At 41.3% G+C, this 26814-nt stretch overlaps 1 protein-coding gene across 2 annotated transcripts in view; it reads right to left on the bottom strand.

Annotated features, from left to right (window-relative positions):
* Nucleotides 1–26814, bottom strand: part of Efcab11 (EF-hand calcium binding domain 11) — a 75635-nt gene that overhangs the window by 19224 nt on the left and 29597 nt on the right. The window contains exon 6 of one of the 2 annotated variants that reach the window (XM_055592975.1): nucleotides 21282–21529. The exons of the other annotated variant lie outside the window; for it this stretch is intronic. Within the exon in view, the coding sequence (XP_055448950.1) occupies nucleotides 21523–21529 (7 nt within the window). The 3' untranslated portion in view covers nucleotides 21282–21522. Of the gene's footprint in view, nucleotides 1–21281; nucleotides 21530–26814 lie in introns of those variants that run through there. 2 annotated transcript variants of the gene reach the window in all.

Raw genomic sequence — 26814 nt, 5'->3', positions numbered from 1 at the left:
GATTACAGTTAAGAGATTGACGTGATTCTCAGAGACTGAACTGTGGGGTGTTGAGATTGTGATAGACTATGGGGACTTTTGAAGTTGGACTAGATGCATTTTGCATTATGATATGGCTACATGACTATTGGGGCCAGGAAGTGGAATATGGTGGTTTGAATGAAAATGAACCCCCACAGGCTCATTAGGGAGTGGCAGTTTTTGAAAGGATTAGGACATATGGCCTTGTTAGAGTAGGTGTGGCCTTGTTGAAGAAAGTGAGCCACTGAGGATGGGCTTTGAGGTTCCAGAAGTTCAAGCCAGGTCCAGTTGGCTCACTGTCTTTTCCTGCTGCCTACAGATCCAAATTTGAAACCCTCAACTACCTCTTCAATGCCATGTCTTCCTGAGTGCCACCAGGCTTCCCACCATGATGACAATGGAGTAAACCTCTGAGCCCATAAGCAAGAATCAATTAAATATTTTCCTTTTTAAGAGTTGCTATGGTTATGGTATCTCTCACAGCAGTAGAAACCCTAAGACATCTGCCCTCCAATTCCTCCCATGCCTTCAACTTCACCTCCCTTTTTCTTTTTATAGATTGACTATCCCATTGTAAGCTCAGTTTTCTTATCTGTAAAACAGAAATCGTAGAAATAATGTATAACTCATTAGGCTATCGTGCAAATTAAGTGAAATAATGATAATGCCTGGTATTCATTAAAGCCTTAAAAAATGGCAGCCAACTTTTGCCACCATCATTATTGAGTTTATCATTTGACAAATAGCCTAATAACTCCTTTTCCATCTCTTTGCCTCATGACTACCTGATATGCCTTTATCAGGTTTACTTTTAGTTCAATACAACTGAGATAATTTGAAACAGTCTATTGTAATGGCAGATCTTATAAATTTTCTACAGCACTTGAGTCTGGAAAATTTATAACCCGGGAAAGGCTCAGATTCTATGACAAATTCATTATTGAAACTCATTAAAACTAGCATGCCAGCTGACCCATCTGGATTAGAATTGAACATTTCATGGCTGTGGTTTCTTTTTCCTAAGAAACATTACCTAGCATGAACTTCTCGACATTGAAAAATTGAAAGAAAAGTGTTGTGCGTGATTTAATAGTAATTTGCAACATGTTAAGAATTCCCTTTGAGATAGAGAGGTTTGTTTTGCCTGGGTGGAGTATAAGAAAGTAAGACTAAAGAGCATAAAACTTTATGATAAAGCTGTAGCCAATAAATAAATATTAGAAAGCAACAGACTGAATGAAAATAAACCCCAAGGAAGTCTCAGAATTTAACAGTGTAATTATTCCTAATTCTGGGCAGTAAAGCAAATGCTTGCTGTATACATAGTAGGTGCTTAATAAATACATCTTTAAAATGATGATGTTGATGAAACCAAGTTATTTGGTTTTTCTTTCATTTCTTGCCATTGGATCATAGAGTCACTCTTGCTTTATTGAGCTTCACTTTACTTAAGTTCTTCCCATGTTCTACATTTTCATATGTGTATGTTTGTATGTATGTGTGTGTATGTGTGTGTGTTGTACCTGTGTGTGGGCAGATGTGTGGGTATGCACACATGCAGAAGGCTGAGGTTTGTGCTGGTAATCATCCTTCCACATCATTTCATGGTAGCAGGTTCTCTCTATCAATTAAAGCTTGTCTACGTGGTAGTCTTGCTAGGAAGCTTGCTCTGGGATTGCCTGTCTCTGACTTCCAAGGCTAAAGTTACAGAAGGCTGCCATGGTTACCTGACTGAACCCTGGTCCTCGCTCATGCACAGTGCTTCAACCGTTAAGCCATCTCCCCAGTCTTTGCAAACTGAATGGGGCGACTTTCTATACAGCAAGTCTACTGGTGCCATTTCCCCAACAGCATGTACTCGACATCATAGTATTTCAAACTCTGTTATTATTTTTATGTCTGTTATGGTGACTGAGGATCAATAATCTTTGATCGTATTATTAAAATTGATTTAGGGTACCACAAACTATGCCTACAAGGATGGCAACTTAATGCTGTGTGTTCTGACTGCTCCACCAACTAGCTACTCCTCCATCTCTGTCCCTCTCCTCAGGCTTCACTACACTCTTGAGACATGCCAGTAATGGAGTAAGGCAGATTAATAATCCTACAGTGGCATCTAAGAAACAGGAAATCGGTCTTATGCCTTACTTTTATCAAAAGCTAGAAATGCTAAAGTTTAGTGATGAAAGGTGTGTCAAATGCCAGCTTGGCCAAAAGATAGCACTCTCTTGTGCCAGTTAGCCAAGTTGTGACTGCTAAGGGGAAGCTCTTGAAAGAAATTAAAAATGTGACTTCAGTACACACATGGATGATCAGAAAGCAAGACCGCTGCTGATACAGAGAAAGCGGCCTGGATCAAACCAGCTACAATACCCAATTCAGAGCAAGGCCTAATGGCCTCGATCTTGTGCAGGCTGAGTGAAGCAAGGCAAGGCAGGGGCAGAAAAAAAAAAGGTTCAAAGCAAGGGTTTGCTCATGAAGTACGAAGCCATCGCTGTATGAAGGTGCAAGTGTCACAGCAGATGCTGGTGTGGGTATCCCAACAAAGGGTCCAGCCCATGCAGCTGAGCTCACTGATGAAGACAGCTGCACTGAAAAAAATATTCTCAGTGTAGACCAACGGCTTTCTGCTAGAAGATGATGCCATCTAGAACTTGTGTGACAGGAGAGGAGAGGTCAATGCTCAAAGCACAGACTGGGTCTCAGGGCAGGGGCTCAGGCCCTGGGGGCGGTACACTTCGGCCAGTGCCCGTTCACTCTCTGTAAAGTCCTAGGTCCTTAGGGATTACGGAGATTCTCTTCTACCTGTGTTCTCTCAGTGGTGTAGCCATGGCTGGATGACAGCACCGTTTACAATCCGCTTTAGTCAGTGGCTTACAGCCTACTTCTGAGATCTACTGCTTAGAAACAGAGATTTCAAAATATCGCTGTCCACGGACAATGTACCTGGTCACCCAAGAGCTCTGATGGAGAGAGAGGTATACTGGTGCAGCAATTAATGGTGTGACATCTGCTAACACTGCATCCATGTACAGCCCCTGGATCAAGGGATAACTTCCATTTTCAAAGAGATTTTAGCTGTGATTCCTGATAGGCTTAGACAAATCAAACTGGAAAACTCTCTGGAAAAGATTCGCCATCCTACATGTCATTGAAAACATTTGCAAATCCTGGAAAAAGATCAAATACCAAAACTGGAGTTAGGAAGTTTCAACCCTATGGAAGACACTGAGGGGTTCAAGACTTCAGCGGAAGAGGCACCTGCAGTTGTGATGAAAACTGAAATAGAGCAAGAATTTGAAGGAGAGCCTGAAGATGTGAATGATTTTTCCAACCTTACGATAAAACTTGACTTTCATATGTGAACAAAGCAAAGTGGTTTATTGAGATGACACCTGCTGGCAAAGACATTGTGGGCACCGCTGAGGTGACATCACGGGTTTAGACCACTGCAGAGGCTTGGCTGATAAACAGCAGCAGGGTTTCAGAGGACTGGCTTGCACTCTAAAGCAAGATCTACTATGAGTTAAATACTACCAGAGAAACCGTCCGTGGAAGAACACTGAAATTGAACTGGAAAAGGCCCTTCAATTCAGAGACAGTTCATGTAGTGAGTCTCAGTGCTGTCTTATTTTAAGGCATTGCTGTAGCCACCCAACTTTCAGGCACCACCACCTCGATCAGTTGATAGTCACTAACACCGAGGTTGGCAAAACAACCGGGATTCGTTGAAAGCTCAGATGAAGGCAATAAAGCACTTTTAAATTAAGGTTCTATGCATTGTCCTTCCAGACATAACGCTCAGTAGATGACAATGGTCTAGTGTGAACACAGCTTTCCTGTGTGCCTAGTAAAACTTGTTACTTGCTTTATTGGAGTACTTGGTTGGAAACTGAGCCCACGCATCTCCAAAGCACAAGCACAGCTGATAATACTGCTCTTTGCAATGTAAGTAAGCAAAGGGCCTTGACACTATGAAACAAGGTTCAGCTTTTAAAGCTAGAAGTTCTTCAGAAGAGGAAGTCAAAGTCCAGAAGGGGTTAACAGACTTGCCTAGCCTACCTAAGTCAGTTCTCGGCTTTTATGGAAGCCTAACTTTTCAGACTTGACTGAAAACTTTGTGCATATCCCATCAAGGAGAAGAAAGGGTTACAGAGCAACTTATAGCAGTCCATCCTGTGATTTGTTTGACGGGTAACAAAGGTGGATAGCAGTAGGTGGATTCCGAGAAATGTAGACTTCAATTACTTAAGTCACAAATGTTTCCTCTTTCGGTGTTTAAACAGATCATGACAAATCTCATACAGAATTTTTTGCCATTAATAGTCACATTTTATAGTATTGTGATAAAAAGGTTTTTGATATTTTTATCAAAAAGATTTTATGACCAAATTGTCAGAAATTGGGGAATTTTATAGAAAGTATGTACAATTCAGCTCATGGATTCATAACCTCAGTCTGTGAAAAGGGATATGGCTATAGATTATATAGCTCTAGTTTTCACTAGGAGAATTTATATGCTGTCAAGATCTTTATTCTATTGAAATTGAACTGGAAAAGGCCCTTAAATCTGTGGACTATAATAGACCTGATTGATAAAGAGATTCAAAATCCCTTTTCAAGGTTACACCTGGAGAAGGCAGTGGAGGCCTTCCCTTGCCCAGTGGGGTCCCCACCTGAATTTCCATCTGGAGTCTGATTGTTGGGCCGAAGACAAACTATCGGCTACTGTCATCTTAACCAAGTAGCTTAGGCCCTCTCTACCTTAGCTTCCTCATATGCCAAGCAGAAGTAGTGACAGTACCACCTCACATGTGCTGTTTTGACGACCAAATTAATTAGTACAAATAAAGTATTATGAAGAGGAATTGGCCTACGGTAAGCACTTACTTTGTATCAATTATTTTGTTGTTGTTGTTATTTCCTACTATCTACTTATGGTAAGAGGCCCCCGACTGGGCAGGGTGTGATTCTACCAGCACCTCTCAATTATTCAGAGAGAAGAGAAGAAGTGGGACTCTCAAGGTGAATTCACATCTGACTGTGACCAGTCTTTGGCCTTTCTGCTATGTCCTCCTGATGCTACCCTAGGGTAAAGTCTAGACACCTTAATGAAAACAATGAGCAGTGAATGTCTACCAGCTATCGTATTTATATATGTATTCATTCACATTCTCCCAAACAACTCTTTAGGATCTACGTTTTATAGCTGAGGAAGCTGAGGCACAGAGAGGTTAAGTAACTTGCCTAAAATCTATAAGCTACTTCAACTCATCTTATTCGGTTCATCTTCTCACGTTTATTGCTCTGCATGGACATGCAATGCAGATAGATATAAAGTATCAGAAATATTTTCAGCTGCTGCAGGTTCAGGCCTAGACAGGAGGCGTCAACCATGTAAATTGTACTGAATGTCGAAATCAAAAGAGATTACTGAACTCTGCCTAGACCCAGGCTGATACCAAAATCCCAGCGGGTCTATGGTGAAAGGCAGGGCAAGGGGTTCTTTGGAATGGTTAAATAAGGATTCTAGTGGGTGCTCTTGGCAACATATCCATTCTAGACAAGCCCATAGCTTGACCGGGAAGAGTTCTAGTCTTCAAGACAGGAAACAAGAAAAGGAGAGCTAAAGTCTGAGATGAGTTCTCATGCTAAGCAGGTAAATGACAGAAGGTGGGAAAACAATGAGAGTAAAAACAAAGGTTAAATTTGGGAAGGGGGTTCCCTGATATTCACCAACACGAGCTGTTCTCACCACATCTGGACCCATTCTCCACACCAAACACAAAGGGCATGTGCTCTTTACTGTGGCCATTTTTGCTCACTACTTAAAACCTGTAAATGGCTTTCCAGTGTTAAGATAAAGGCCAAATGTCTTTGACAACTCTTAGAATGCCCTTCATGGTCTGGCCCCTGCCTACTTCTCCAGTCTGATTAATCTACATTCATCATTTGTCCCAACTATACAAACAGAAGCAAGAGTATTCCAGGACCGATTACCTATAGCAAAATCTGGTAGCTATACACACTTTCCTGCTGAACTCTACCCAGAAGGCTCTGCCCCCAAATCAGGCAATTCCATCCTATAGGCCTCACACTGACCAGAGCTCCCTCTGAAGCCAGCTTTGCTCTCATCTCCTGTAACTGGTCTTGCCTGGGAAGAATGAATGTGTTCTGAAGAGACATCTGAAGAAATATTTGCACTCCTTTCTTTGGCTATAAGACTATTAAAACACTAGGCCCTGGGAAATCAGAATTTCCCCAAGAATCTTCTACTGAGAGAAGAGGAGGAGGAAGCTGTTTGCCAGAGGAAGAAAATATCTCTTGAAGAAAGATTTATAATTTGTTGGATGATCTCTCAGCTGAGATTAACCTTGCAGGAGAGACTTGGAGCCGAGACAACGGTGGGTAGAACCACACATTTAATTGTCTCCTCAAAGAAGACAATGATGGGGTGGGAGCATGCAGAAACCTGGCTTGCCAGGTCTTCAGTCAGCACCTTACCCTCAGCGGTTTGCACTCACCTTCAGAGTTACCGACCCTGGACACTAATTACCTGTATCTCCTCAACTGAGAGTGTCTGGAGGGCAGGGCGAGTCTGTCCTATTTCCTTCCATACAGTCCCAGAGTCTGCACTGGAGGAGATGTTAACAAATACTTGTTTCCAAAACAAAGGAAAATAAAAGTCTGAAGTAGAAAAGCACAGGGCAAGATTCCCTTTTATAGTGACTGAGGAACACACAAAAGACAGAGTACATGCTGGCCACATTACTGGAATGACAAACACACTGACAATGAAGGCTCTGAGGAGCATTTGGAAATGCCTACAGAGAATTTCAATTTCAGCCACTGACTTGTGTAGCCAGAAAATAACAGGTGCCATCTATAAAGCACCGGAGTTAAACATGGCAAACCACCAGAAGACATGCAGGTTGAGTTCATTTTTATCTTGGGGGTCCAGTTGTGAAGTATCTGGGATACAGACACAAAGAAGGAAGGATGACAGAGAATAATGACTGCTTTTATTTAGAACTGGCATGGCCTACCAATTAGATGGCAAGAAAAAGGCCAGGCTTGCCAGGATGCTCCTTTAATCCCAGATATCAGGAGGCGGAGGCAGGCAGATCTCTTGGAGTTCTAAAAAAGCCAGGACTACATAGTGAGACCCTGTTGCAGAGAGACAGAGACAGAGACAGATGGGGGTTGGGGGGGAGGAGAGAGAGCTAGCACAAGAGACATCTCTCAACAAAGAAAACCAAGAGCACAAGGTGTAATATTAGCAAGCGGTAAAGGGCAACCTACTAATACAGGCTATTTTGTTTTAGTCATCTGCAATGCTACATCTAGATCAGACTTGGGCGTGGGAAGACAAATTAATCCAAGACTACCTATTTTGTTATAGCTTAAAGCAAACAACGTTTTAGCAACACTATGAAGCAAGCTGATAAAACAAATAGAAATGAAGTCCGAGGGATTTAAGCATGAAAATTTGGGGAGGAGAGAACTCTACAAAGCAAAACAGACAAAATACAAGCCTAACCAAACAAAAGCTAAATCAAATAAATAGGAATTGCTGTGTGCCCTGGAGGGCTGCCAAGGAGCATGCATTTCAACAGAGAATGCTCTGCCACCAGCTCAGAAAAGATGACGCAGTGCCACAGCCTCTGCTGGAAAAGGGGCGTGCAGGTGCGCGTGCACGTGGTTGTGTGTGTGTGTGTGTGTGTGTGTGTGTGTGTGTGTGTGTAAAGACAGAGGCAGCAGAGCTATTTCAGGCTCTGTGGACAACACTGAAACCTTACCCCAGCCCTCTGTGAATGAGCTACTCTTTCCAATGTGGTCTAGCTATAGCTCCTTACAAGAATCAAGTCTATGAAGCTGAGAGAGAGCTCGGTGATGAAGAGAATTGGATGCCCTTGCAGAGGCCTTGGGTTTGGTTCCCGGCACCTACACAGCAGCTGACAGCTGATTGTAATGTTAGTTCCGGGGGATGTGATGCCCTCTTCTGGCTGCCGCAGGCATTATAACATATACAGATCATAGATTTACATACAGGTAAAACCATACACATAAAATAAAAACTATTAAAAAGAGAGAGAGAGAGAGAGAACCAAATCTATATGATACTCATGCACTATCAACCTAGACAAAATTTTGGAATAAAGAGTAATGATGGTCAGGAAGCTCCACCCTTAGCAGAGGTGCCACTGGCAATTGATGGCTCCTGAGAGAGCAAGAGTCGTTTTTCTCCAGGATGCAGCCACTGAGAGGCTACCCACGCTCCAGTAGATGGCCCTGTATCCACACTCATGCTGGTAGCACTAAGTGGAGTCAGTGGGTTGGGGGAGGGGGATGTGACACTGGTCGGAGATAGTGGTAGGAAGGAGGGGACAGGATAAGAATTAGTATATGTAAAAAACAAATTGCAGTGGTCCATTTTCAGTGTGAGGTGTACTCAGAGTTCAACAAAGAATTACAGGCAAGCAGGCAGAGGACCCTCTCCCCCAGCTGGTGGCCGGGCCTTCTTGTGTCAGAACTCTGAGAGTTGGAAAATGACAGGCAGTCTGCAATGTGACTAATCCCATGATGAGAAAGGGGGGCAGGCTCAAGCCCCAAATTACTCATTGGATAAGGCTTTGTGTCCTAGACCAATAGGATGGAGAATTTGGGAAGAGGGCTAGGCTAGACTGTGAGTCTCTAAAGTCCTGGCTGATAAGAAAAAGAGGGCATGAACCTCTCAGTTGGGGACTTCAAACAAAACACTGCTCTATGCCAAATCGGCCATTTTTGTCTCTTTTTCTATACTGGCAGCCCCTTCTGCAGAATGATATATTAAAAACCATTTCTTTTAGTTAGTCACTTGAATCTGTTATTTATACAGTGAGGATTGTAATTCCCAAGAGGGGAGGGGATAGAAGGTAAATTGAACAAGACACATTACATGCACGCGTAAAAATTTCAAACAATCTGAAATGATTTCACCCAGGTGATGGGTGGGACTTTTACATTAAAGAGTCCCATACAGCAGCTTCTCTTTTGGCTTTAATAAACATTACTATAATCAGCATTGAGAAAAAAACACATCCAGATAGCCCAAGTTAAACAAAAAAACAAACAAAAAACCAAAACCACTGGCAATCAGCGTGAGAAGGTGGAACTGGGAACAGTTCTGTATCTTTGGGGCTGGAGCTAAAGCAGACTGACTCTTACTCCTGAGGCTTTGGCTGTAGGTGGTCACGGCAACAGCAGCCACACCGCCAAAACAGCAGTCCCTGGTAGCTGAGCACTCACCCTGTGTCAGACGAGAGCTGAGCCCTCCCTGTGAATTATCCCCAGCAAGTCCCAACAACACACTCCTTTGTCCTAGAGCTACCCACTCTACCAAAGGGAAACCAAGGCAAGAGGTTCTTGTAAATGGCCTCACAGCTAATAAGCAATGGATCACGGATTTAGCCCTTCTGTTGGTTAAAAGAACCAACAGAATTCCAAAGCCCCAACTAAGGCAGGAGACGACCCCTACACATTCATTAGCAGGCACAGTATCTACTCTGAACTATATAAGCTACAACAAGAGTGGAGTTAGTTGAAAGAATAAGAAAGTCTGGGCATGATGGCCCAACCTATTCTCTCAGTGCTTAGTAAGAGGAAGCAGAGGCTCTCAGGAGCCCAGGGCTAGCCTGGGCTATACAATAAGACCCTGTCTCAAGCAGAAGATGAAAACAAAAGAATACTAGAATTCCTTTATTTTCACTATGATAGGTTCTTGAACTTTATGAGCCTTTAAAGAAAAAGAACTCCTAGTCTTTCAGATCTGCCATGACTACCTAGCAGACACTGAGGATATTCAGACAACTCAAGAGACTAGAGAAACAGAAATTGCTTATAAATTCTCCAGGAGCTTTTCGTGGGGTGGGGGAGAGCATTACTTAAAATGTGAACTTACTTAGGTAGAAACTCTGGGGCCTCAGAATGTGACATTCCTTAAGCTTTCCCTCAAAGGTTCGCATTGCTCTCCTTATTGGAACGTCTGTACATTAATACAAGCTTTTCTTTTTTACATGACCTATTTTTCCAATGGGACTGAGAGGGGAAATTACAAATGCATGTTTAAAGCCACATGGATATTTAAATTGCCCCCATTTCTGTCATGCATTTTTTAGTACTTTCTATGTGCAATGAAAGATAAAAAACTTGTATGCATGATTAATTGTGATGATGGAAGAACGCTAGGCAGTTGCTTAAGAAACAAGAACAACAAAGGAATACACTACTGCAGACATCACCAGGACTGGAATGACACTACTCTGTGTACTCCATTTCCATGGCAACTAGCAATAGGAAGATGAATGTTTCCTAGTCACTCCGCTCTGCCGTTTGCGTCTATAAATCAAACTTGCATAAAGAACACAAGATTTCTGCTTCGGACTGTACTCAGAGTGGGTTTATTTTCCTGCTGCTGTATAATTATGGAAAAGCAGCAGAAAACAATGAGGTCATTTTCAGTGGGGAACAAACTCAGAAATTACCAGTACACCTGCAGCATACGATGCCATTCATCCAGCAAGGAACAAATGAAAGCCTGTCGGCTTCCTGGGGACAGCCAAGCCAACAGCTCCCTGGCTCTGGCTGGGAACGGCACATGCAGGGCTTGGTGTGCCCTGCCTCCCCTAGCTGGCCAGATCCACCATGGATATAGCCACTCCTTAATTACCTGCCTCAGGAGCCGTCCGAGTTTGCACTGTGCTAATTGTGCAGGAATGCACTCCATATTTAGCATGGAGGTTTACTGAGGTAGAACAATATCAGTTGTTTTTATTTACAGTGAAAATGGCTCACTGTGTGGAAGTCAGGATGGAAAATAACACAGTATTGTAGAATTGCAAATCAGTTGATCGCAGTTAGGAGTCCACCTGACCTTGGGTAGACATAAGCGTTAGTTCAGCCTCCATTTTCCGAGCTGTGAAATGAGATGGTGTGTATGATTCATTCATAAGCATCTCCATCATTCAACTCCAAGGTGCTGTGGCCAAATCTCAAAGATCAGACTCTACAATAAAGACATTAGCTGTGCTTATTCCTAAAAAGGGTTCGCCCGACTCTTGTGTTTTTAACTTCACAAAGTGCCAAGTTGATGGTGTTTCATGATTATCATTTGACAGGACCTTCTTTTGTTTCAACTTTTCGAACCAAAACACAGGAAGTTTACTAAAACTATCAGTTCAATTAAATGACAGATAATCCTATAACCTATTTTTATTAATTTATAATAAGTTTTTAAGTTTAAGCGCCAGGACTACCTACTGAATTCCACACGGTGGAAAGATCTTGAAGCTTTGTAAATTTTTTTTGGGGGGGGAGTGACTGAGGTTTGAACCCAAAGCCTCATGCATGCTAGGCAAGCACTCAATCACTGTGCTACATCTCTGTGCAGCGTCCTGCTTCTTTAGGCCCACAGACTCAGATGTGTTCAGGCTCTCCTAGAGTTCATCTATGTAAATGCCCAGGGCACAGCTCAATAAAATTCTGTAGAACAAATAACTGGGCAGCCAAACAAACTCTTAGTGCCACCTGCTCTCCCTTGTAGTAAGCGGGCACCTCCTTCTCCAGCCTTAACCAGCTTCACATAGATACACAGACATCCCTGTGGGGAACAGGAAGTTGTCTGGAACCAAGACAAAAACCACGGCAGTGTCTTTTTGGGCATATCTCTCAAACAGCTTTGTAGGACTTTTTGACCTTAAAAATAATAATAAAAAAAAAAAATCACTTTTCAGGTGTGGAGCATGACAGTCCCTAGACATGAGGAAGGCCTCCTGTCCCTTGCTTAGTCCTCAGGGTTTGCTAGCCGAACCAAAGAAAGTGAATCTCTGTGTACTACCACAGGAGCATCAAGGTGAACAACACCAAAGGTACACCTGCCCTCATGGTCCTGAACTCGGAATGCTTATGCCGCCTCTGGGGAAGCCAGGCGGTAAAGAAGCTGAGGAGCCGGCAGGCAGTTATGAGCCGTGCAGGGAAATTCAAAGCAGGGCCAGCCTGGGCAACACACTTGCTCTATATGGATCTCACCAGAGCTTTAAGCAAGGACTTAAAGGGTGAAAGAAACAAACCTCACCCCAGAAAAGCAAGGCAACTGCTGTCATGGGAATGTATCTACAGGAAAGAAAACTCCCAACAGCAACAGTGCAAGCCAGCATTTGTAAATCTAACTTTAGCACATAAACGTGACCAGAGACACCACTTCTCTAGCTTCCATTGCTGGCCATATGCCTCTCCTCCAGACGAGCAGGCTCAAAGGGCTGTTGCAGGATGGAGTTAGATGTTACACAACCCTGCAATTTCCAGTATGTGGGCATTAACGTGGGCCAATTATCTCCACACAGGAATTTACTACAAATGTATTTTGCTGGTCATCTGAGAGATTTGATCCATTTCTAAACCCTGGGAAGTACGTAATTTGGGCATACGCATTTTATGCTAAATTTTCAAAAACCTAGTAAAAATAACATTTATTAAGTAAGAAAGGCTTCAGGTTTACCTTCTCCTTCCAGTCAGTGGTGTGTGTGTGTGTGTGTGTGTGTGTGTGTGTGTGTGTGTGTGTACATATATGTTTTAAATCAGAGTTCTTAGCACCACCAACTGGACGAAGAGATCTACTACATGTGTGCTGGACACCCAATTTGTTTTTTTTTTTTTTTATCTCGAGAGCAGATCATATGTTTATTTCACATTTAATTTATGATAAAGTAATTTATTTCACTCATCAAATAAAATTAAAAATGCCTCTTTTGTCAGCAAAATTAATGATTACTCACACTGACTTTTTCACGTAAAGAGGCATATTTCGGTTAGCTGAAGTCATTAGAGAAAGCCAAACCTACCTACTAGAACTCGTTTGATTTATTCTACTTTAAAGCAAAAACTGAGGACTGTAATAAAAACTAGAGACTAAAAGCGAGCAAAGCTGATGGACCACATACTGTGCTAGCCTACAGTGTCTACACAAGACAGCAGTTTGCTTGGCAGTAAAAATGACTGAGGATGGAATTCACATTAAAATATTTTTTGACCTTGTCCAAGATTCTGGATTTAACATGGGAATATATACTGTTATCGATCTTGCGTTCCTAGCTAAGGGAGCACGCTTGGCAATGGGCTCTAACCATGGAGAGTCTAGGTGAACCCTTTGGGCAAAGCCAAGACAAATAAGCCTGTGAAACAACCATCCCCGAAGAAGTAAGTCCAGTTTACCCCCCAAACCACCGGATTTGTGGAAACTTGCTGCCAGAAAAAACACAACTAGTCACTCGTGGTCATGACAAACTTGTATCCTAAAGAATGAATAACAGCAGCAGCATGAAAAATCTAGTCTCTGAAGACCTCTCTACTAGATGATGGACAGACAGACAGACAGACGAAGAGGTTGCAAATGTGTACTCAACCTCTACATAAAAAGCCCTGTAAAGAAGACAAGTGGGCGCTGGTGCGATGGCTCAGTGGGTAAAAGCACTTGCTTGTGCAAGCATAGGATCTGAGTTTGAATACCCAACACCCATGGAAAAAGAGCTAGGCAAGGCTGCACATGCCCATAGCCCCAGCATTTGGGGTGGGGAAAGTGCATCCTGGGAGGTTGCCAGCTAGACTAGCAGAAACTTCTGGTCCAGAGAGAACCTTTCTAAAAAGAATAAAGTAGACATCAAGAAAGAGGGACCCAATATCCTCCTCTGTGCACACACACATTCATACTCATGTACCCCACACCTCACACACACACACACACACACTCATATCCATGCACCCCACACATCACACACACTCACTCACATTCATGTACCCCACATATCACATACAAACACACATACACATTTATGTACCCCACACATCACACACATTCATACATGCCACATATTACACACAAACACACATTCATACACCCCATACATCACATACACACATAAACACACTCATGTACCCCACACGCCACACATCTCTCTCTCACACACACATAGCTCACATATACAACACCCCAGCACACAATCAAAGGAAATAAACAAAGAAGACAATTGGTAATAGGAAAACATAAAATGAAAAGCCAACTGCTGCTCTCTCCAGCTTAACAGGTGGTTCTGGTGGGCAAACTCTGAACAAATACACTTACTCTTTTTTCTTGTTTTTTTTTTCTTTTGCTCACTTCATTTATTCATGTGGTTATATATTCACGAGATGGTCTCTCTGGCGAGGCCAGATAAATTCCTTAAGGAGGGAGCATGGGTGAGCTGCTTTCTCTGCCCTGCCCTCTTCTTGCATAAGTCTTGGTGTCATCTCAAGACGAGGCTTCTCTCTGAAGGCATGAGTGTGTGGTAAGGGATGTGAAGTAAGACAGGTCAGGAAAGCATTGCACCAACACCCTCTTCTGTCCTCCACAGGCTCTAGTTGTGCATGTGCCACACAGACACAAATGTAAATGAAACAACCACAAACATAATATTATCTTATATTTAAAATTTTTTAAATCTTTACAAATTTGAAAAGAAAAGCATCTTGTAAGTTTTGCTTTCATTTCTATATATCCTGTGGCATAACTCTTGAGTAATACTTAAGTTTGTATAGACATTTTTGAAGTGTAATATAAAAAAATCATATGTTTCTGGTATACAGTATGGTGTACTAATATATTCCTTGTATAATTCTTTCCACAATAAAGCTAGTTAATATACTCATCATCTGACACAGTTCCTTTGTGTTTGTATATGCTTTAACAATACCTAGGAACTGTGGTAAAAACACAGTATTTTTAACTACAGTTACCCTGTGACAGGTTCGATCACTAGGATGTATTCTCTTTGTAACTACAAGTCATCCTTTTAACTAATAATCCCACCCACACACGCCCATTTCTTGGATCCGGCAGCCACCACTCTACCATTTCCACCAATCTGATGATGGTTAGATTCCACAGGTGAAAAATACTATGTAATAATTGTCCTTCTTTGCCTGGCTTATTTCCTTTAGTATAATGTTCTTCAAACTGTGGCAAATGGTATTTATAGCATAATGCTTTGTATCTGTGTGTATGTGTGAACATGGCATGAAGATATATGTATACATATATATATATATATATATAGTTATAGTTATAGTTATATACCATAATCATTTGTATCTATCCATCCATCCATTGATGGGTATATAAATTGTTTCATATCTTGGCTATTATGAATAAGGCTGCATTGAATATAGGACTGTAGGTTTTTAATTTTAAAATTTTTGAAGGGGGAGGAAGGGAAGGATTGGGAGGGGAGGAGAGAGGGAACTAGAGGGGGGATACAAAGTAAATAAAGTGTAATTAAAAATAAAATTAAAATAAAAAAATTTAAATTAAAAATATAATATTTCTTTCCTCTTTCCCTTTTCTCACTACAACTCTTTGTATGCTCTCCTTCAATTGATGGCCTCTTTTCTTGGATTCTAATTGTTACATACATACGTATGTATGTATGTATGTAGATAGATAGATAGATAGATAGATAGATAGATAGATAGATGGATGGATCCTGCTGAGTCCACTTAGTCTTGCTTGTGTGAATATGATTCAAGGCTGACCATTTTGTATCACATAACCAATGATGGGCCTCATACCTGGAAGAGACTAATTCTTTTTCTCCCAGCAGCCATTAGTTACCTATAGCTCTCTGTCTAGGGGTGGGCCCCATGGAATTTTCTCCTTATTAATACCTGTCTACTAGTGCTGGAGATATTTTAACTATGAGTTCAGTCTATTCTCCCATTATTATCAGACCGGTATTTCTAAATCAGGAAATATATTCTTGAGTCTGGGAAATAGGCAGATATTGAAGTTGCTGTGGAAAATGGTCATAAGGACTCAGGAGTTGATATGTAGACATTGTTGAACGAAATGAAACCGTGGGCACTGTCCATGGAGCCATGTGGTGCTAAGAAAGCTGGAGGAGACGGAGAATAAAAAACAGGGTTCCGAGAGCTGAATGCCATGGGAAGTTGACAACAAACCCAGAAAGGACAGAGAAAATTGGAAAGAGATCAGGGCTAGCAGCTGTCTAGGCTAGGGGAGCTACATGGATCTGTAGCAGGGAAAGACATTATAAAAAGGAGAGGAGATAAAGAAACATTTTCCATCAGAGTAGGTGAGGAATGAGACGAGCACAGAAGAGAAGAATTGGTGAAAAACAAAGAGAAGGAGAGACAAGAGAGTAGACTGCAGGTGAAGAGGAGCTAGCCACCAGCCCTAAGCAGAATCTGAGACGCTCTCTACAAGGCAGAAGTCAGAACCACCTCAGTGTGCCGTAATTAGAAGGGTCTGGAACCACCAGAGAATGAGCCATTACAGAGGGTTGTCTTGAGAAAGCGTGTTACACCAAGAATACTGCATCTTGTCAGAAGAGTGTGGCCAAAGGAATGGGGGTGAAGGAGGATGGTTATGTTTGCTGATGCTGTAGGAGGCAAGTGAAGACAGCCGAGCTCAAGCCCTTCTGGAAACAATGGGGTATGTATGGCATGACCAGAGGTACAGCACATCAGGCCATACATGGGAAAAGAAAGTATTCTCCAACTACCCAGGCTCAGGGCAAGTTAACTGACTGCAGAAGACGGCTTTGGCTAATCCAAACTTTACTGTTTGAGGTAAAGATTATAGTCTGTATATGAATGTGAATGTAACCCCACAGTTGGGTCAAGGCAGGCTGCTGGAGACTTGTGCAAAAGGATCCAGAAAGATGGTAGCAGAGTTCACGGTAGATATCTCTCTCTCCCCCCACCCCACACACACATACACACACACATTAATTGATCATAGGATGGATGTTGTGTCTGAAGAGAGGGGTAGATGTACGAGAGAATGAAGGCAAGTATACAATAAACTCAGCCCTCAGACTGGCAAATTTCCAAGTTGATAGATGGGCCAGAGCCTACTTAGAAGCTTGGGGCCTGCAGCAAAACCAACAATGGGCATAAGTGAAAATGAGGAAGGGAAAGTAGTCAAACCACTCCTGGGGATTATTAGCTGCTGAGAAGAACACAATGGAGGATATGGAACACATGGCAGAGAAAGAAAGGAGGATGATGGGAAACTACAGGCTGCATGTCTGTCCACCAGTAACCTGTTCTGAGGTTGTACAATTCTAAGTGCCAAAGTTGAGGAGGACAGAAGAGAGTGATAAGGAGACAAGAAGAGAGAGACAGTAAAGGCAGTGAGAATACAATACAACTGTCCTGTGTCACCTGAGATTGTCTTGGGGACTGGGGAGACCAGAATCTTTAAAGGCCATCAGTAGGCTCAAGGGTTACACAGGCAGAAGCTAGGGGAAAGAACACACATGAAAGAGCTTCGCATCAAGTCGATGGAGGATGTGATTATAAGTTTGCTCTGCTTTTCTCTAGTAGCAGGCTTCAAGCAAGAAGGGGAAAAGAATAGAGAATGCCAGCAAGGTAGAAATTAGAAGCCACAATGTTGAGCTCACTGCAACAGAGTAAAAGTCTTATAACAAATCTGCCTTATGAGGACAGAGAATAAATGGGTTCGCATGTTCACCTCAGCCAAAAGTCTACCTCCATTCAACAGTTTTACAAATATGCTTTTTGTGCAATGCACTTAAAAGATATTTTGGTACTGTGCTAGAATTCCCCAGGCAAGGCGTGTAACACTCACATTCCTATCAAAGCATCCAGAACTTGAATGCTTGCAGGTTTTCACATGATAAAATGCTGTCTCAGCTCCCTTTGTGTGTATTTTTGTAAACAGTGCCTTTTGTTTATATTGCAGATAATCAGATGAAATCTCAACAGTCAAAACCAAACCAAACCAATTCACAGGAACAGGGAAGAGCTGCACAACTATGCAGCCGGTTTATCAAGAACACATTTTGGGCAACATGCCTGCCTTTCTTGTGTTGTTGGGGATACAAAGGCATAGCCCCGCCTGCAGAATGTTGGTACTGCTGAGAGAAACAGAAAGTGACTGAGAATGTAAACTGCAGTCAGCTTGCCTGACTCTGAATCTTGGTTCCATTACTAACCAGCTGGTGGTCTGGAGCAAATCCTTTGACCTCTCAAGATATTTCCTTGTTTGTAAAGCGGGCATGGACAGCATGGTCCATGAGCTTCCACACAGTGCTGGGCACAGAGCAAACCCTCAGGCAACAGCAGTCACAGTTGGCAATTATGCTAACACGGCACTGTGCCTCAGCAGTTCTGGAGACTGTGAAAGTTGTTTTGTGGGCTGGAGCAGCAAGAGATACCATTTAGATAAGGAGATGTGGATGTGGGTGGAGACAGAGCAGTGAACCTGGCCTGAGCAGAAATATGTTAAGAACAGATTAGATGGGCTCAACATTGGACTGGAACACTATTTAGCCTGGGAAATGTGGGAGAACATGCCAAAAAGGCATTCCAGTTTCTGTTAGTCTATTGGCCTTATATGTTAATATGGATGTTTCTACAGTAGGCTATGAGAGGCTAGGTGTCTATGAGAAGATAGTGAAGTGAGAAAGTAACATTAAAATGATAATGATAATTTACTATCATTAGCCTAAACTTAACTAGAAAGGTAGACTAGTGATTTCCAAAGTTTAATGCAAATATTAATAGTGAAAGGATCATATTAAAGTGAATACAAGTGTTTCAGCGGGCTGAGATTAGTATTGCAATAAGTCCCTGTGCTGATATATATCTCTAGAGCTCACTGCAAAAGAAGAGTATATTTATTCAAGGTAGTTTGGTGGAAGAGAATGGCTGAGTAAGAGGAAGGTAGACAAGATGTCAGAGCTTAAGGGAGCAAAGACAGAGGCTTCTATGTCATAGATAAAAATGCAGTCTCAGAAACCTTCAATCTGATTTTAGGATAGTAATTTTGATACACTTCTTAATTCTGAACCAATTTTTTTTCCATAACATTTGAACACAATTTTGAGGCAGAAGAGGAAGAATGGCTTTGAGTTCAAAGCCAGCCTGGCCTACATACCATGTGACAGGCAAATATGGGCTGCAGAATAAAACTCTATCTTGAAAAAAAGAAGAGGTAAAATAATGTTGTATTAAATATCTCATAAAGTATAAAATTCCTTTAGGAAATGCACATTTTACTTGACATATACAATATACAATATGATTAAAATTCCTACCACAAAGTTCCACAAAGGGAAAAAAAACAAGAAATTGATTCCTTTTGCTATGAAGGAGAGTGGCATGAATACATTCGTGATGCGTGGCTATTAATAACACCAAGGATGACTGAACGGGTTGGCAACATTTGGTCACAGAAAGAAACCATGGTAGCAGTCTCTTACGTGACAGTTGAATTACAAGAAAAATGGTCCTTGTGCTAGTTCTGCAGGAACAGCATCTTCAGCCACATATGTAGATGAGGAGCAGGAGACAGTGGCCAAACACTTGCTACAGTGACATCTCAAAAGCAAACCTAGGACTGGACAGCTGTCATGCCCAGCAATTTCGTCTTAAGAATAGTCTTTGTTACACTGACAGGCCACATCTGTATTCCTGCTGCAGAGGCTCCTGAATATCTGTGGTACAGAGAGAAAATAAGAGTCTGCCACGCCACTCCCCATGATAAATAGCCCTACCAGCGAATGTCTGAGTTAGAAGAAGCCTGGCAGCACCCCCTTACTGCGGAAATGAAGAGTCAAACTGAAAAGGCTAGGTGACATGTAGAAAGACAGATCAGTGACAGAACTGGAACTAGAGCTCAAGTCTTCTGATTCCTAGCCAGGGCCTTGACTGGACTCCATGATTCTGCCATGGCACCAGAGCCCCAGTTGCAGAGTAAAACAAGCAAGCAAACAACCACAAAGTGTAATAAAACACCCTTCTCTGTGTAAGCCATTTACTCCAAACATAGCCAACTGCACTAAAAAACTGAGCTGTGAGCCATGCAGAGTGTGGTGATAAATATTCTACCATGCCTGCTCACGCTAAACACACAGTCTAATGCTAGAAAGAATGTGGGTACACAGAAAACGATGTAGAAACACAAAGACAAAGATGTTCGTGGAGGATTCGTATTTTAAAGCAGAAAGTTGAGACAATTTCCTTGGTAGGGAATGGGAAACATACGGACAGAGTACAGGGTAGAACCAGCTTTCAAGACAGGAAATACACGCACTGGGCCTTAAAGGACAAGTTCGTTTGTATCTTGGTGGTTTTTAGGATGAGAAAAAATACAAAACCTGGGGCTCCTAAATGTGAAAGAGATTAAGCACTCAGTCCTATCAAATCATATATCTTTGATTACAGTAAGTTAGGTGAACCAAAGAAATAAAAATAACAGAATCTATTACAACGCCATATGATGAAGCCATCACTCTTCTCTACCCATTTTGTCATCCAGGTCCTGAACTGTAGTTAATTCCTGTGTCACTAGTTCTAAATGTCATACTGGAAGAATGACTGTTCCTCAAGCAGAAAGAAATGATTTATGTCAGTAGGGCCTGAACTGCTAATAAAAATGACGAGGACAGAACTATTTATGCGTTTTGTATGTTTCAATTCTGACTGATATACAATAATCTATATTTACAGGGTATGGCATGATATTTCAGAATTATCTACCTGTTGGGAAGTACACGCAGATATAACTAGTGACCGCTGCCTATGTATATGACTAATGAGAAATGATTTCAAGTCTTTTTACATTTTCCTACGCAGAGGCATGCAAGTAATTACAGATGAACACCACACTCACCCAAGTAGGCACTAAACATAAGAACTCTGATCTCACCAAGGTTACATGAGTTACATGCTGATACACAAAGTAACAGCAGGGAAACAATTCTACTGGAGATGATTCAAGGAAACGGTACACAACAAACTGGTTGCTTGCTGAAGGGCGTGGGGGAAGCCAAAGAGCACAGTGAGAAATAACATTTCAAGAGATGCAAATGATATGAAGAAACAAATGTTGTCTTAAATAATTGTCCTTTAGGCCCATCTATTCTGAAATCATATATAATTTATATATAATATAAATCATATATAATTTATAACATAAACAAAACATAAAATATACACAATAATAATCTTCATCCAGTAGAAAAGAAGTGTCTGTTGGCTCAAGACAATTCTACCATTGATTATAGCTGTGACATGAGGCATATATAATTTTTTGCCAAGAGAATATCCATCACTCCCTTTTAAAATTGCCTTCCTAAACTCCAACCTCCTACCAATACTCAGACACTGATCATGTATTATTTAAGTCATGTTCTTATTTTCAACCAACTTTAATACCCTTCAGAAGAGAGTTAGATGGACTATGTACTTTGAACTTCCTCCAAGGATTATGAAGAAGGGGATTCTTACAGCAAAAATACAATGTATAACTTGAATGTCTCCACATATTGCCAGAGGGTGCTTTGATGGCTCAGTGCTTCCACTGTACGTTGGTCGGTAGCAATCCAGCTGTGCACTCAGGATCCTGGTCAAAGCACTTGTCATTTGCACATGCACTTCCATTTAATTCCTGGGAAGCAGAGGAGGATTACTAGAGCTCTTTGCCAGCTGACAGGTGGTAGGAATAGACAAATACCAGTGCTTACAGTAAGATGGAGAAAGGCCTGAACGAGGTGACATAAACATATACACGCAAAAAAGAAGGTCCACTCCCTGATGACTGCTGAGGCGAAACCATGAACTAACCACCCCCACCAATACAGCAAAAGTCAAGAGATTAATGCATGAAAATCACATGCAAGAAAAGAAGATGGAAAGCAAGGCCACATGTGGCTATCAGGCTCTGGTCTTAAGTTTAAAGTATTCTTTTCTAGTTTGTGAGAAATAAGCCATGAAGAAAACTATAAATGAGAACTTTACTGGCACTGGGTGTTTCAAATGAGTGACAAATAGACCAACAATCATTTATTAACCACAACACATAAGGCAGCATGCTAGTGACCAAAGACGGTGAGAGAAAAGTCCATAAACCTGAAGAGCTTGAAGTACTTTATGGAGATAATCATAAACACTGCATCTCTGTTTAGAACGGATTAATGTATAACAATAAATTCTATCCAAGTTTAAAGAAAGGAGACACAACCATTCAGTGCAGGAATAAACAGGGTTTACAAGCAGTACTGTAGAAGAATGTTGAAATCTGGATAGGTCAAGAGTAGGGCAAGTCCATGCCAGGCAAGGGAAACAGAATGAAGTGAGAATGCTCATCAGACAATCAACGGCACAAATATCATGCCAAGGGAAACAGGAACTTGAGACAAGTGAAAGATGAGCCTGGAAGGAACCAGATGTAGAAAAGGGGGCCAGATATTGCAGAGCTAAGTTAAAGAGTTTTCGCTGTACTCATTAAACTCTGTAAAGATTTTTTTTAACATAAAAAAGATAACACTATTTAGTCTCCAGTAGGTTCAATTATTGTTAAGGAGGAAACATAGTGCCTGTTTTGATCAAAAGTGGGGAAGATCAAGGAAAGAATTTAACTAAGAACTTCTGAATGCAACATTAATATTGGGTATAGCCTCACTGACTTTAATACATCAATACACAAATCATGACTCTCAGCTCTAGAACAAAAGTTGCTAAGTTTCAAATGCTGAAAGCAGTCTGTTTCTTCCTTCCTTCCTCTTTCGTTTTTAACAGGGTTTCATGTAGTCCAGGCTGGGTGAGAGCTCATCATCTGGCTGAGGCAGGCTCTGAACTCTTGAACCTCCTGTGTTGGTCTCCAAAATGCTGACGTTCTAGGTGAGTGACACCATATCCTGCCTAACGATGAAATCTCTAAAACGATTGCTTCCCCAATAAAGCAATCATGTCTCTATGACAGGACTGAAACGACACATAAACAGCACAAAGGAGATACTGTAAAATAACAGTACAGCAAAGTAACAAGAGGACAGGAAGTTAGTAGATACAGCTCAACAGAGAAATAGAAAAGGAAAACAAAACCAAATCAGAAACTAAAAAGCCACAATAGCCAAGTTACAAATGAAAAGAGACATTATAGGAAACATACGGAGAGGCATGCAGAGAGGACCTCACAGCTGCCTGTAACTCCAGCTCCAGGGAATCTAACGCCCTCTTCTGGCTTCTGTAGCCAACTGCCTGCACATACACTAACCTTTACACAGATACACATGCCTACAAATGATTCAAAATTACAAGAAAAAAAAAAAACAACTTTAGAAAGAAGAACTTCCAATATAAGAATAGATGAACATTTCAAAAAAAAAAAAAAGCTGACTATAAAATTTTAGCATTTACCCGCTATATAATTTTATCCAGGTATAATGTAATTATGTCTGGCTATAATAGGCAATTGGAAATATGGCTCCTGTAATCCTTACAAGCAAAAATAGGGAACACAGTGAGTTTGAATCCATCTAACCACAGGACTATCGAAACAGTAAAGGTAAGACCTACAGAGCAGTCAGAATATGAATTATAGAAAAAAAAAATATATATATATACAGAGAGAGAGATAAAACACATCGCTTTTCCTTGTAACATACCACTAAACAGCAACAAAACAGCCAACTATTCACCAATTCACTATTCACATTATAAAAATATCCCATTTTACTCTTTTGGTGCTCTGAATTAATTATGGACACGCACAGGATGCTGACTGTGTATCGGACATCTCTATTTCTTTGGCCTATTTCAATTTGCACAAAGGGGAAATATTTTTCTTTCCATTTTGAGTTCAACAGTTGTTTATTCTTTTATTTCTAGTTTATAGATCAGGTGTTAATATAATAACTTTTAAACTTTTTATCTTTATGTGCATGTGTACATGTGTTCAGATTGCCTTGGAGGCAGGAGAACATCAGATTGTCTGGAACAGAAGTCACAGGTAGCTCTGATTCACCCAATGTGTGTGCTGCCTCTGCAAGGACAGCAAATGATCTTAGCTAACGAGCCTTTCCCCAGCCTCATATCATGGATTAAAACAAGGCATATTCAGACAACTAAAATGTCCTGTTTTGGTAGTATATTACAGTCATCCCCAAATTGTTTTGAACCTACAGTAGGAGTAAATAGTACGTGATCTGAAAGCACATAGTCCACAATAAAAATACATGCATTTACAGCTTATATGTATGTTGGTATCATGTCCTTTTGAAATGTATACACCTTATCCTTGTTCATTCAAATGCTGATTTCTCCCCTACCCCCACTTTCTGGTTTCAATCCGGATATTGCATTGTGATACTTATTCTAAGCATCCTGTCTCAACTTTGTGTAAACAGGCCAAAATAAAGCAACTAGTCACAATGTTGAGCAATGGGAGGAGCCAGAGGACAGGAAAGAGGGGAGGAGCCAGAGGACAGAAAATGAGTGGGAGGAAAAAGGGTGAGGCAGAGCTGGGAGAACAGAGGCAGGAGAAAAGGTGTTCTATCGACATGGAGAGATGGACTGGACCTAATATATCACAAAAAGCAAGTATATGGGAAATCTGAATGGTAGAAACTACGTGGGCTTGGAGATTTAGGATGGAACAACTATTGCCCAGCATTGTGTTCTAGGTTGATTAAATAAATCCCAGTGTCTGTGTGGTGATTTGGGTATACAGCTGTTTAGGACTAACAGCAACATTACTAAAACATAAACCAACAGTAAATATTAATCAACAACTACAACATACCTACATGTGCTACTGTAGTAATATATTATGTAATTATAAAATATAATAGAAAATAGCTAAGTAATTTAATATGTAAATTAAATATTATTATTAATGGCAAATAACTATAGTATCACCAGAAATTATTCATAACATTTAATAATAATGTGATTTCATTTACTTTATTATTTTGGGACATCTTGACTTAATCCTCTCTGATTGAGAAATTTAAAGTTCAATTTGTGTTGAGACTTGGTTTTAAGAGCTGTCACACATACCTCATGAAATTATGCTGCTCTAAATGAGACTAGGTGATCGTGGCCCTAACACCCTGAGCTTTCAGTTCCATCCTCTGATAATGAAAAGGTTTAGCTGGATTTGAATTTGTTTACTTAATATTGTTTTGCTATTGCCGACTAGAACCCAGAAATAAGTATCTACCTTTCGTGATATCAGATAGGTTTTGAAAACGTATTAAGAACAAGGACTATTTCTAACAGGATCTCAAGGGCAGGCTCTTTGTCCTCCCCCCCACCCCCAGGGGAGGAGCAGTCCTGTTAGGCCACAGAGGAGGACTTTGCAGCCAGCCTTGAAGATACCTGATAAAACAGGGTCAAATGAAAGGGGAGGAGGTCCTCCCCTATCAGTGGACTTGGAAAGGAGCAGGGAGGAGACCAGGGAGGGAGTTGGGGAGGGGGAGGGAATGAGGGAGCGGGATACAGCTGGGACACAGAGTTAACAAATTGTAACTAAAAAGAAAAATTAAAAAATAAATAAATAAAAATAAAAACACCAATTTTAATTTACTCTGATAACTTTATACCTGCATACAATGTATTTTGATTGTAATCACTCCTCACCCTCTATCTCACCCCCTCCATGCCTCTGGAACCTTCTGCTTCCCAAAACGTCCCCTTCTTACTGTTGTGACGTTTTTTTTAAAATGTGCCACTGAGTCTGAGGATGGCTGGGTGTGCATGGGTGTAGGGCTGATTACCAGTGGCTGCACTCCTAAGGACAGTGTCCATCCATTCCCACAACTGCCACTCACTGTCAATAGCTCCTCAGGAAGGGGCAGGGCACAAGGAGCAGGTAGAGCCTCAAAGACCCCTTGCCCACACATACTGTCACACTTGAAAAAAAATTAAAACTACGAAAACGGCAAGATATTTTTAGCCAGGTTAGGCCACTCCATTTTCCAACTTAGGGAACGCACAGAGACAGAGTTTTAGTAGGCAACACAGGTGATTTTGTTAAATAAAGTCATGTTTACAAACAGGTTTTCCAACTGCTTTCTACAAGGTGGCAGGGTGGAGTTTGGAATGGAAGCTGTTACTTTTTCACTCATGGTTATGCACTGTCTCTGTCTCAAAGGGCTATAATCTTAGCTACTCAGGTGGCCCAGGCAAGCTAACACCAATTTAAGACCTGCCTGGGCTACAATTATGAGTTTCAGGCCAGTGTCCACAACCTAATAAGGTTCTGCCTAACATAAAAACTACAAAAAAAGTGGCCTGGGTGTGTAATTCCATGATAGGGCACTTGTGTAGCATGCAAAAGCCCTAGGCCTAAGGCCCAGGACCAGAAAAAAAATTTTTTTTTCTATAGTGAGAATTTTGTAATTTTGGTTTCTTTAAAAAACACAGAACTAGCTGGTCACTGTGGTGCACACTTGTAATCCCAGCACTCAAGGGTTACACAGGAACTCTGTGAGTTTGAGGCCAGCCTGGTCTATAAAGTGAGTCCAGGACAAACAAAACAAAACAACCTCCCCCCCCACAGAAATGTTATGGAAATATGTTTTAGCTTTAATCCTGGGGGTGGGGATTTTAATCCTGGGGCTGTTTTGGAGCAACTGACTATGATTTGTCTCATGACTGTGTGACATTTGGAATTCTGGGAACTTTTCAGATGATATATAAATACGATAGGGCCCTGATAGGTGGGTTGTTCCTGGGTGGGTGGTTGGTGGTTAGGTAATTGTGCACAAAAAAACATGAAGAAATTAGATGAAATTAGATATCCTGATTGCCCTCAAGGAACTTGACACCCCCTAATCAGCAGGAAGTAGTTTAATGATAATGTCACCCCTTTCACTTCTATCCTTTTTTCTCTCATCTAGTAGTAGGGGGAGAGAAGAGGTAGGGATAAAAAGGTGGAAAAGAAAGGAA

Source organism: Psammomys obesus, unplaced genomic scaffold (assembly GCF_907164565.1).
Source record: "Psammomys obesus unplaced genomic scaffold, mPsaObe1.curated_primary_1811, whole genome shotgun sequence".
NCBI lineage: Eukaryota > Metazoa > Chordata > Mammalia > Rodentia > Muridae > Psammomys > Psammomys obesus.
Note: the sequence above shows the minus strand (reverse complement) of the source record. Positions and strands in the feature narration are given on the sequence as shown.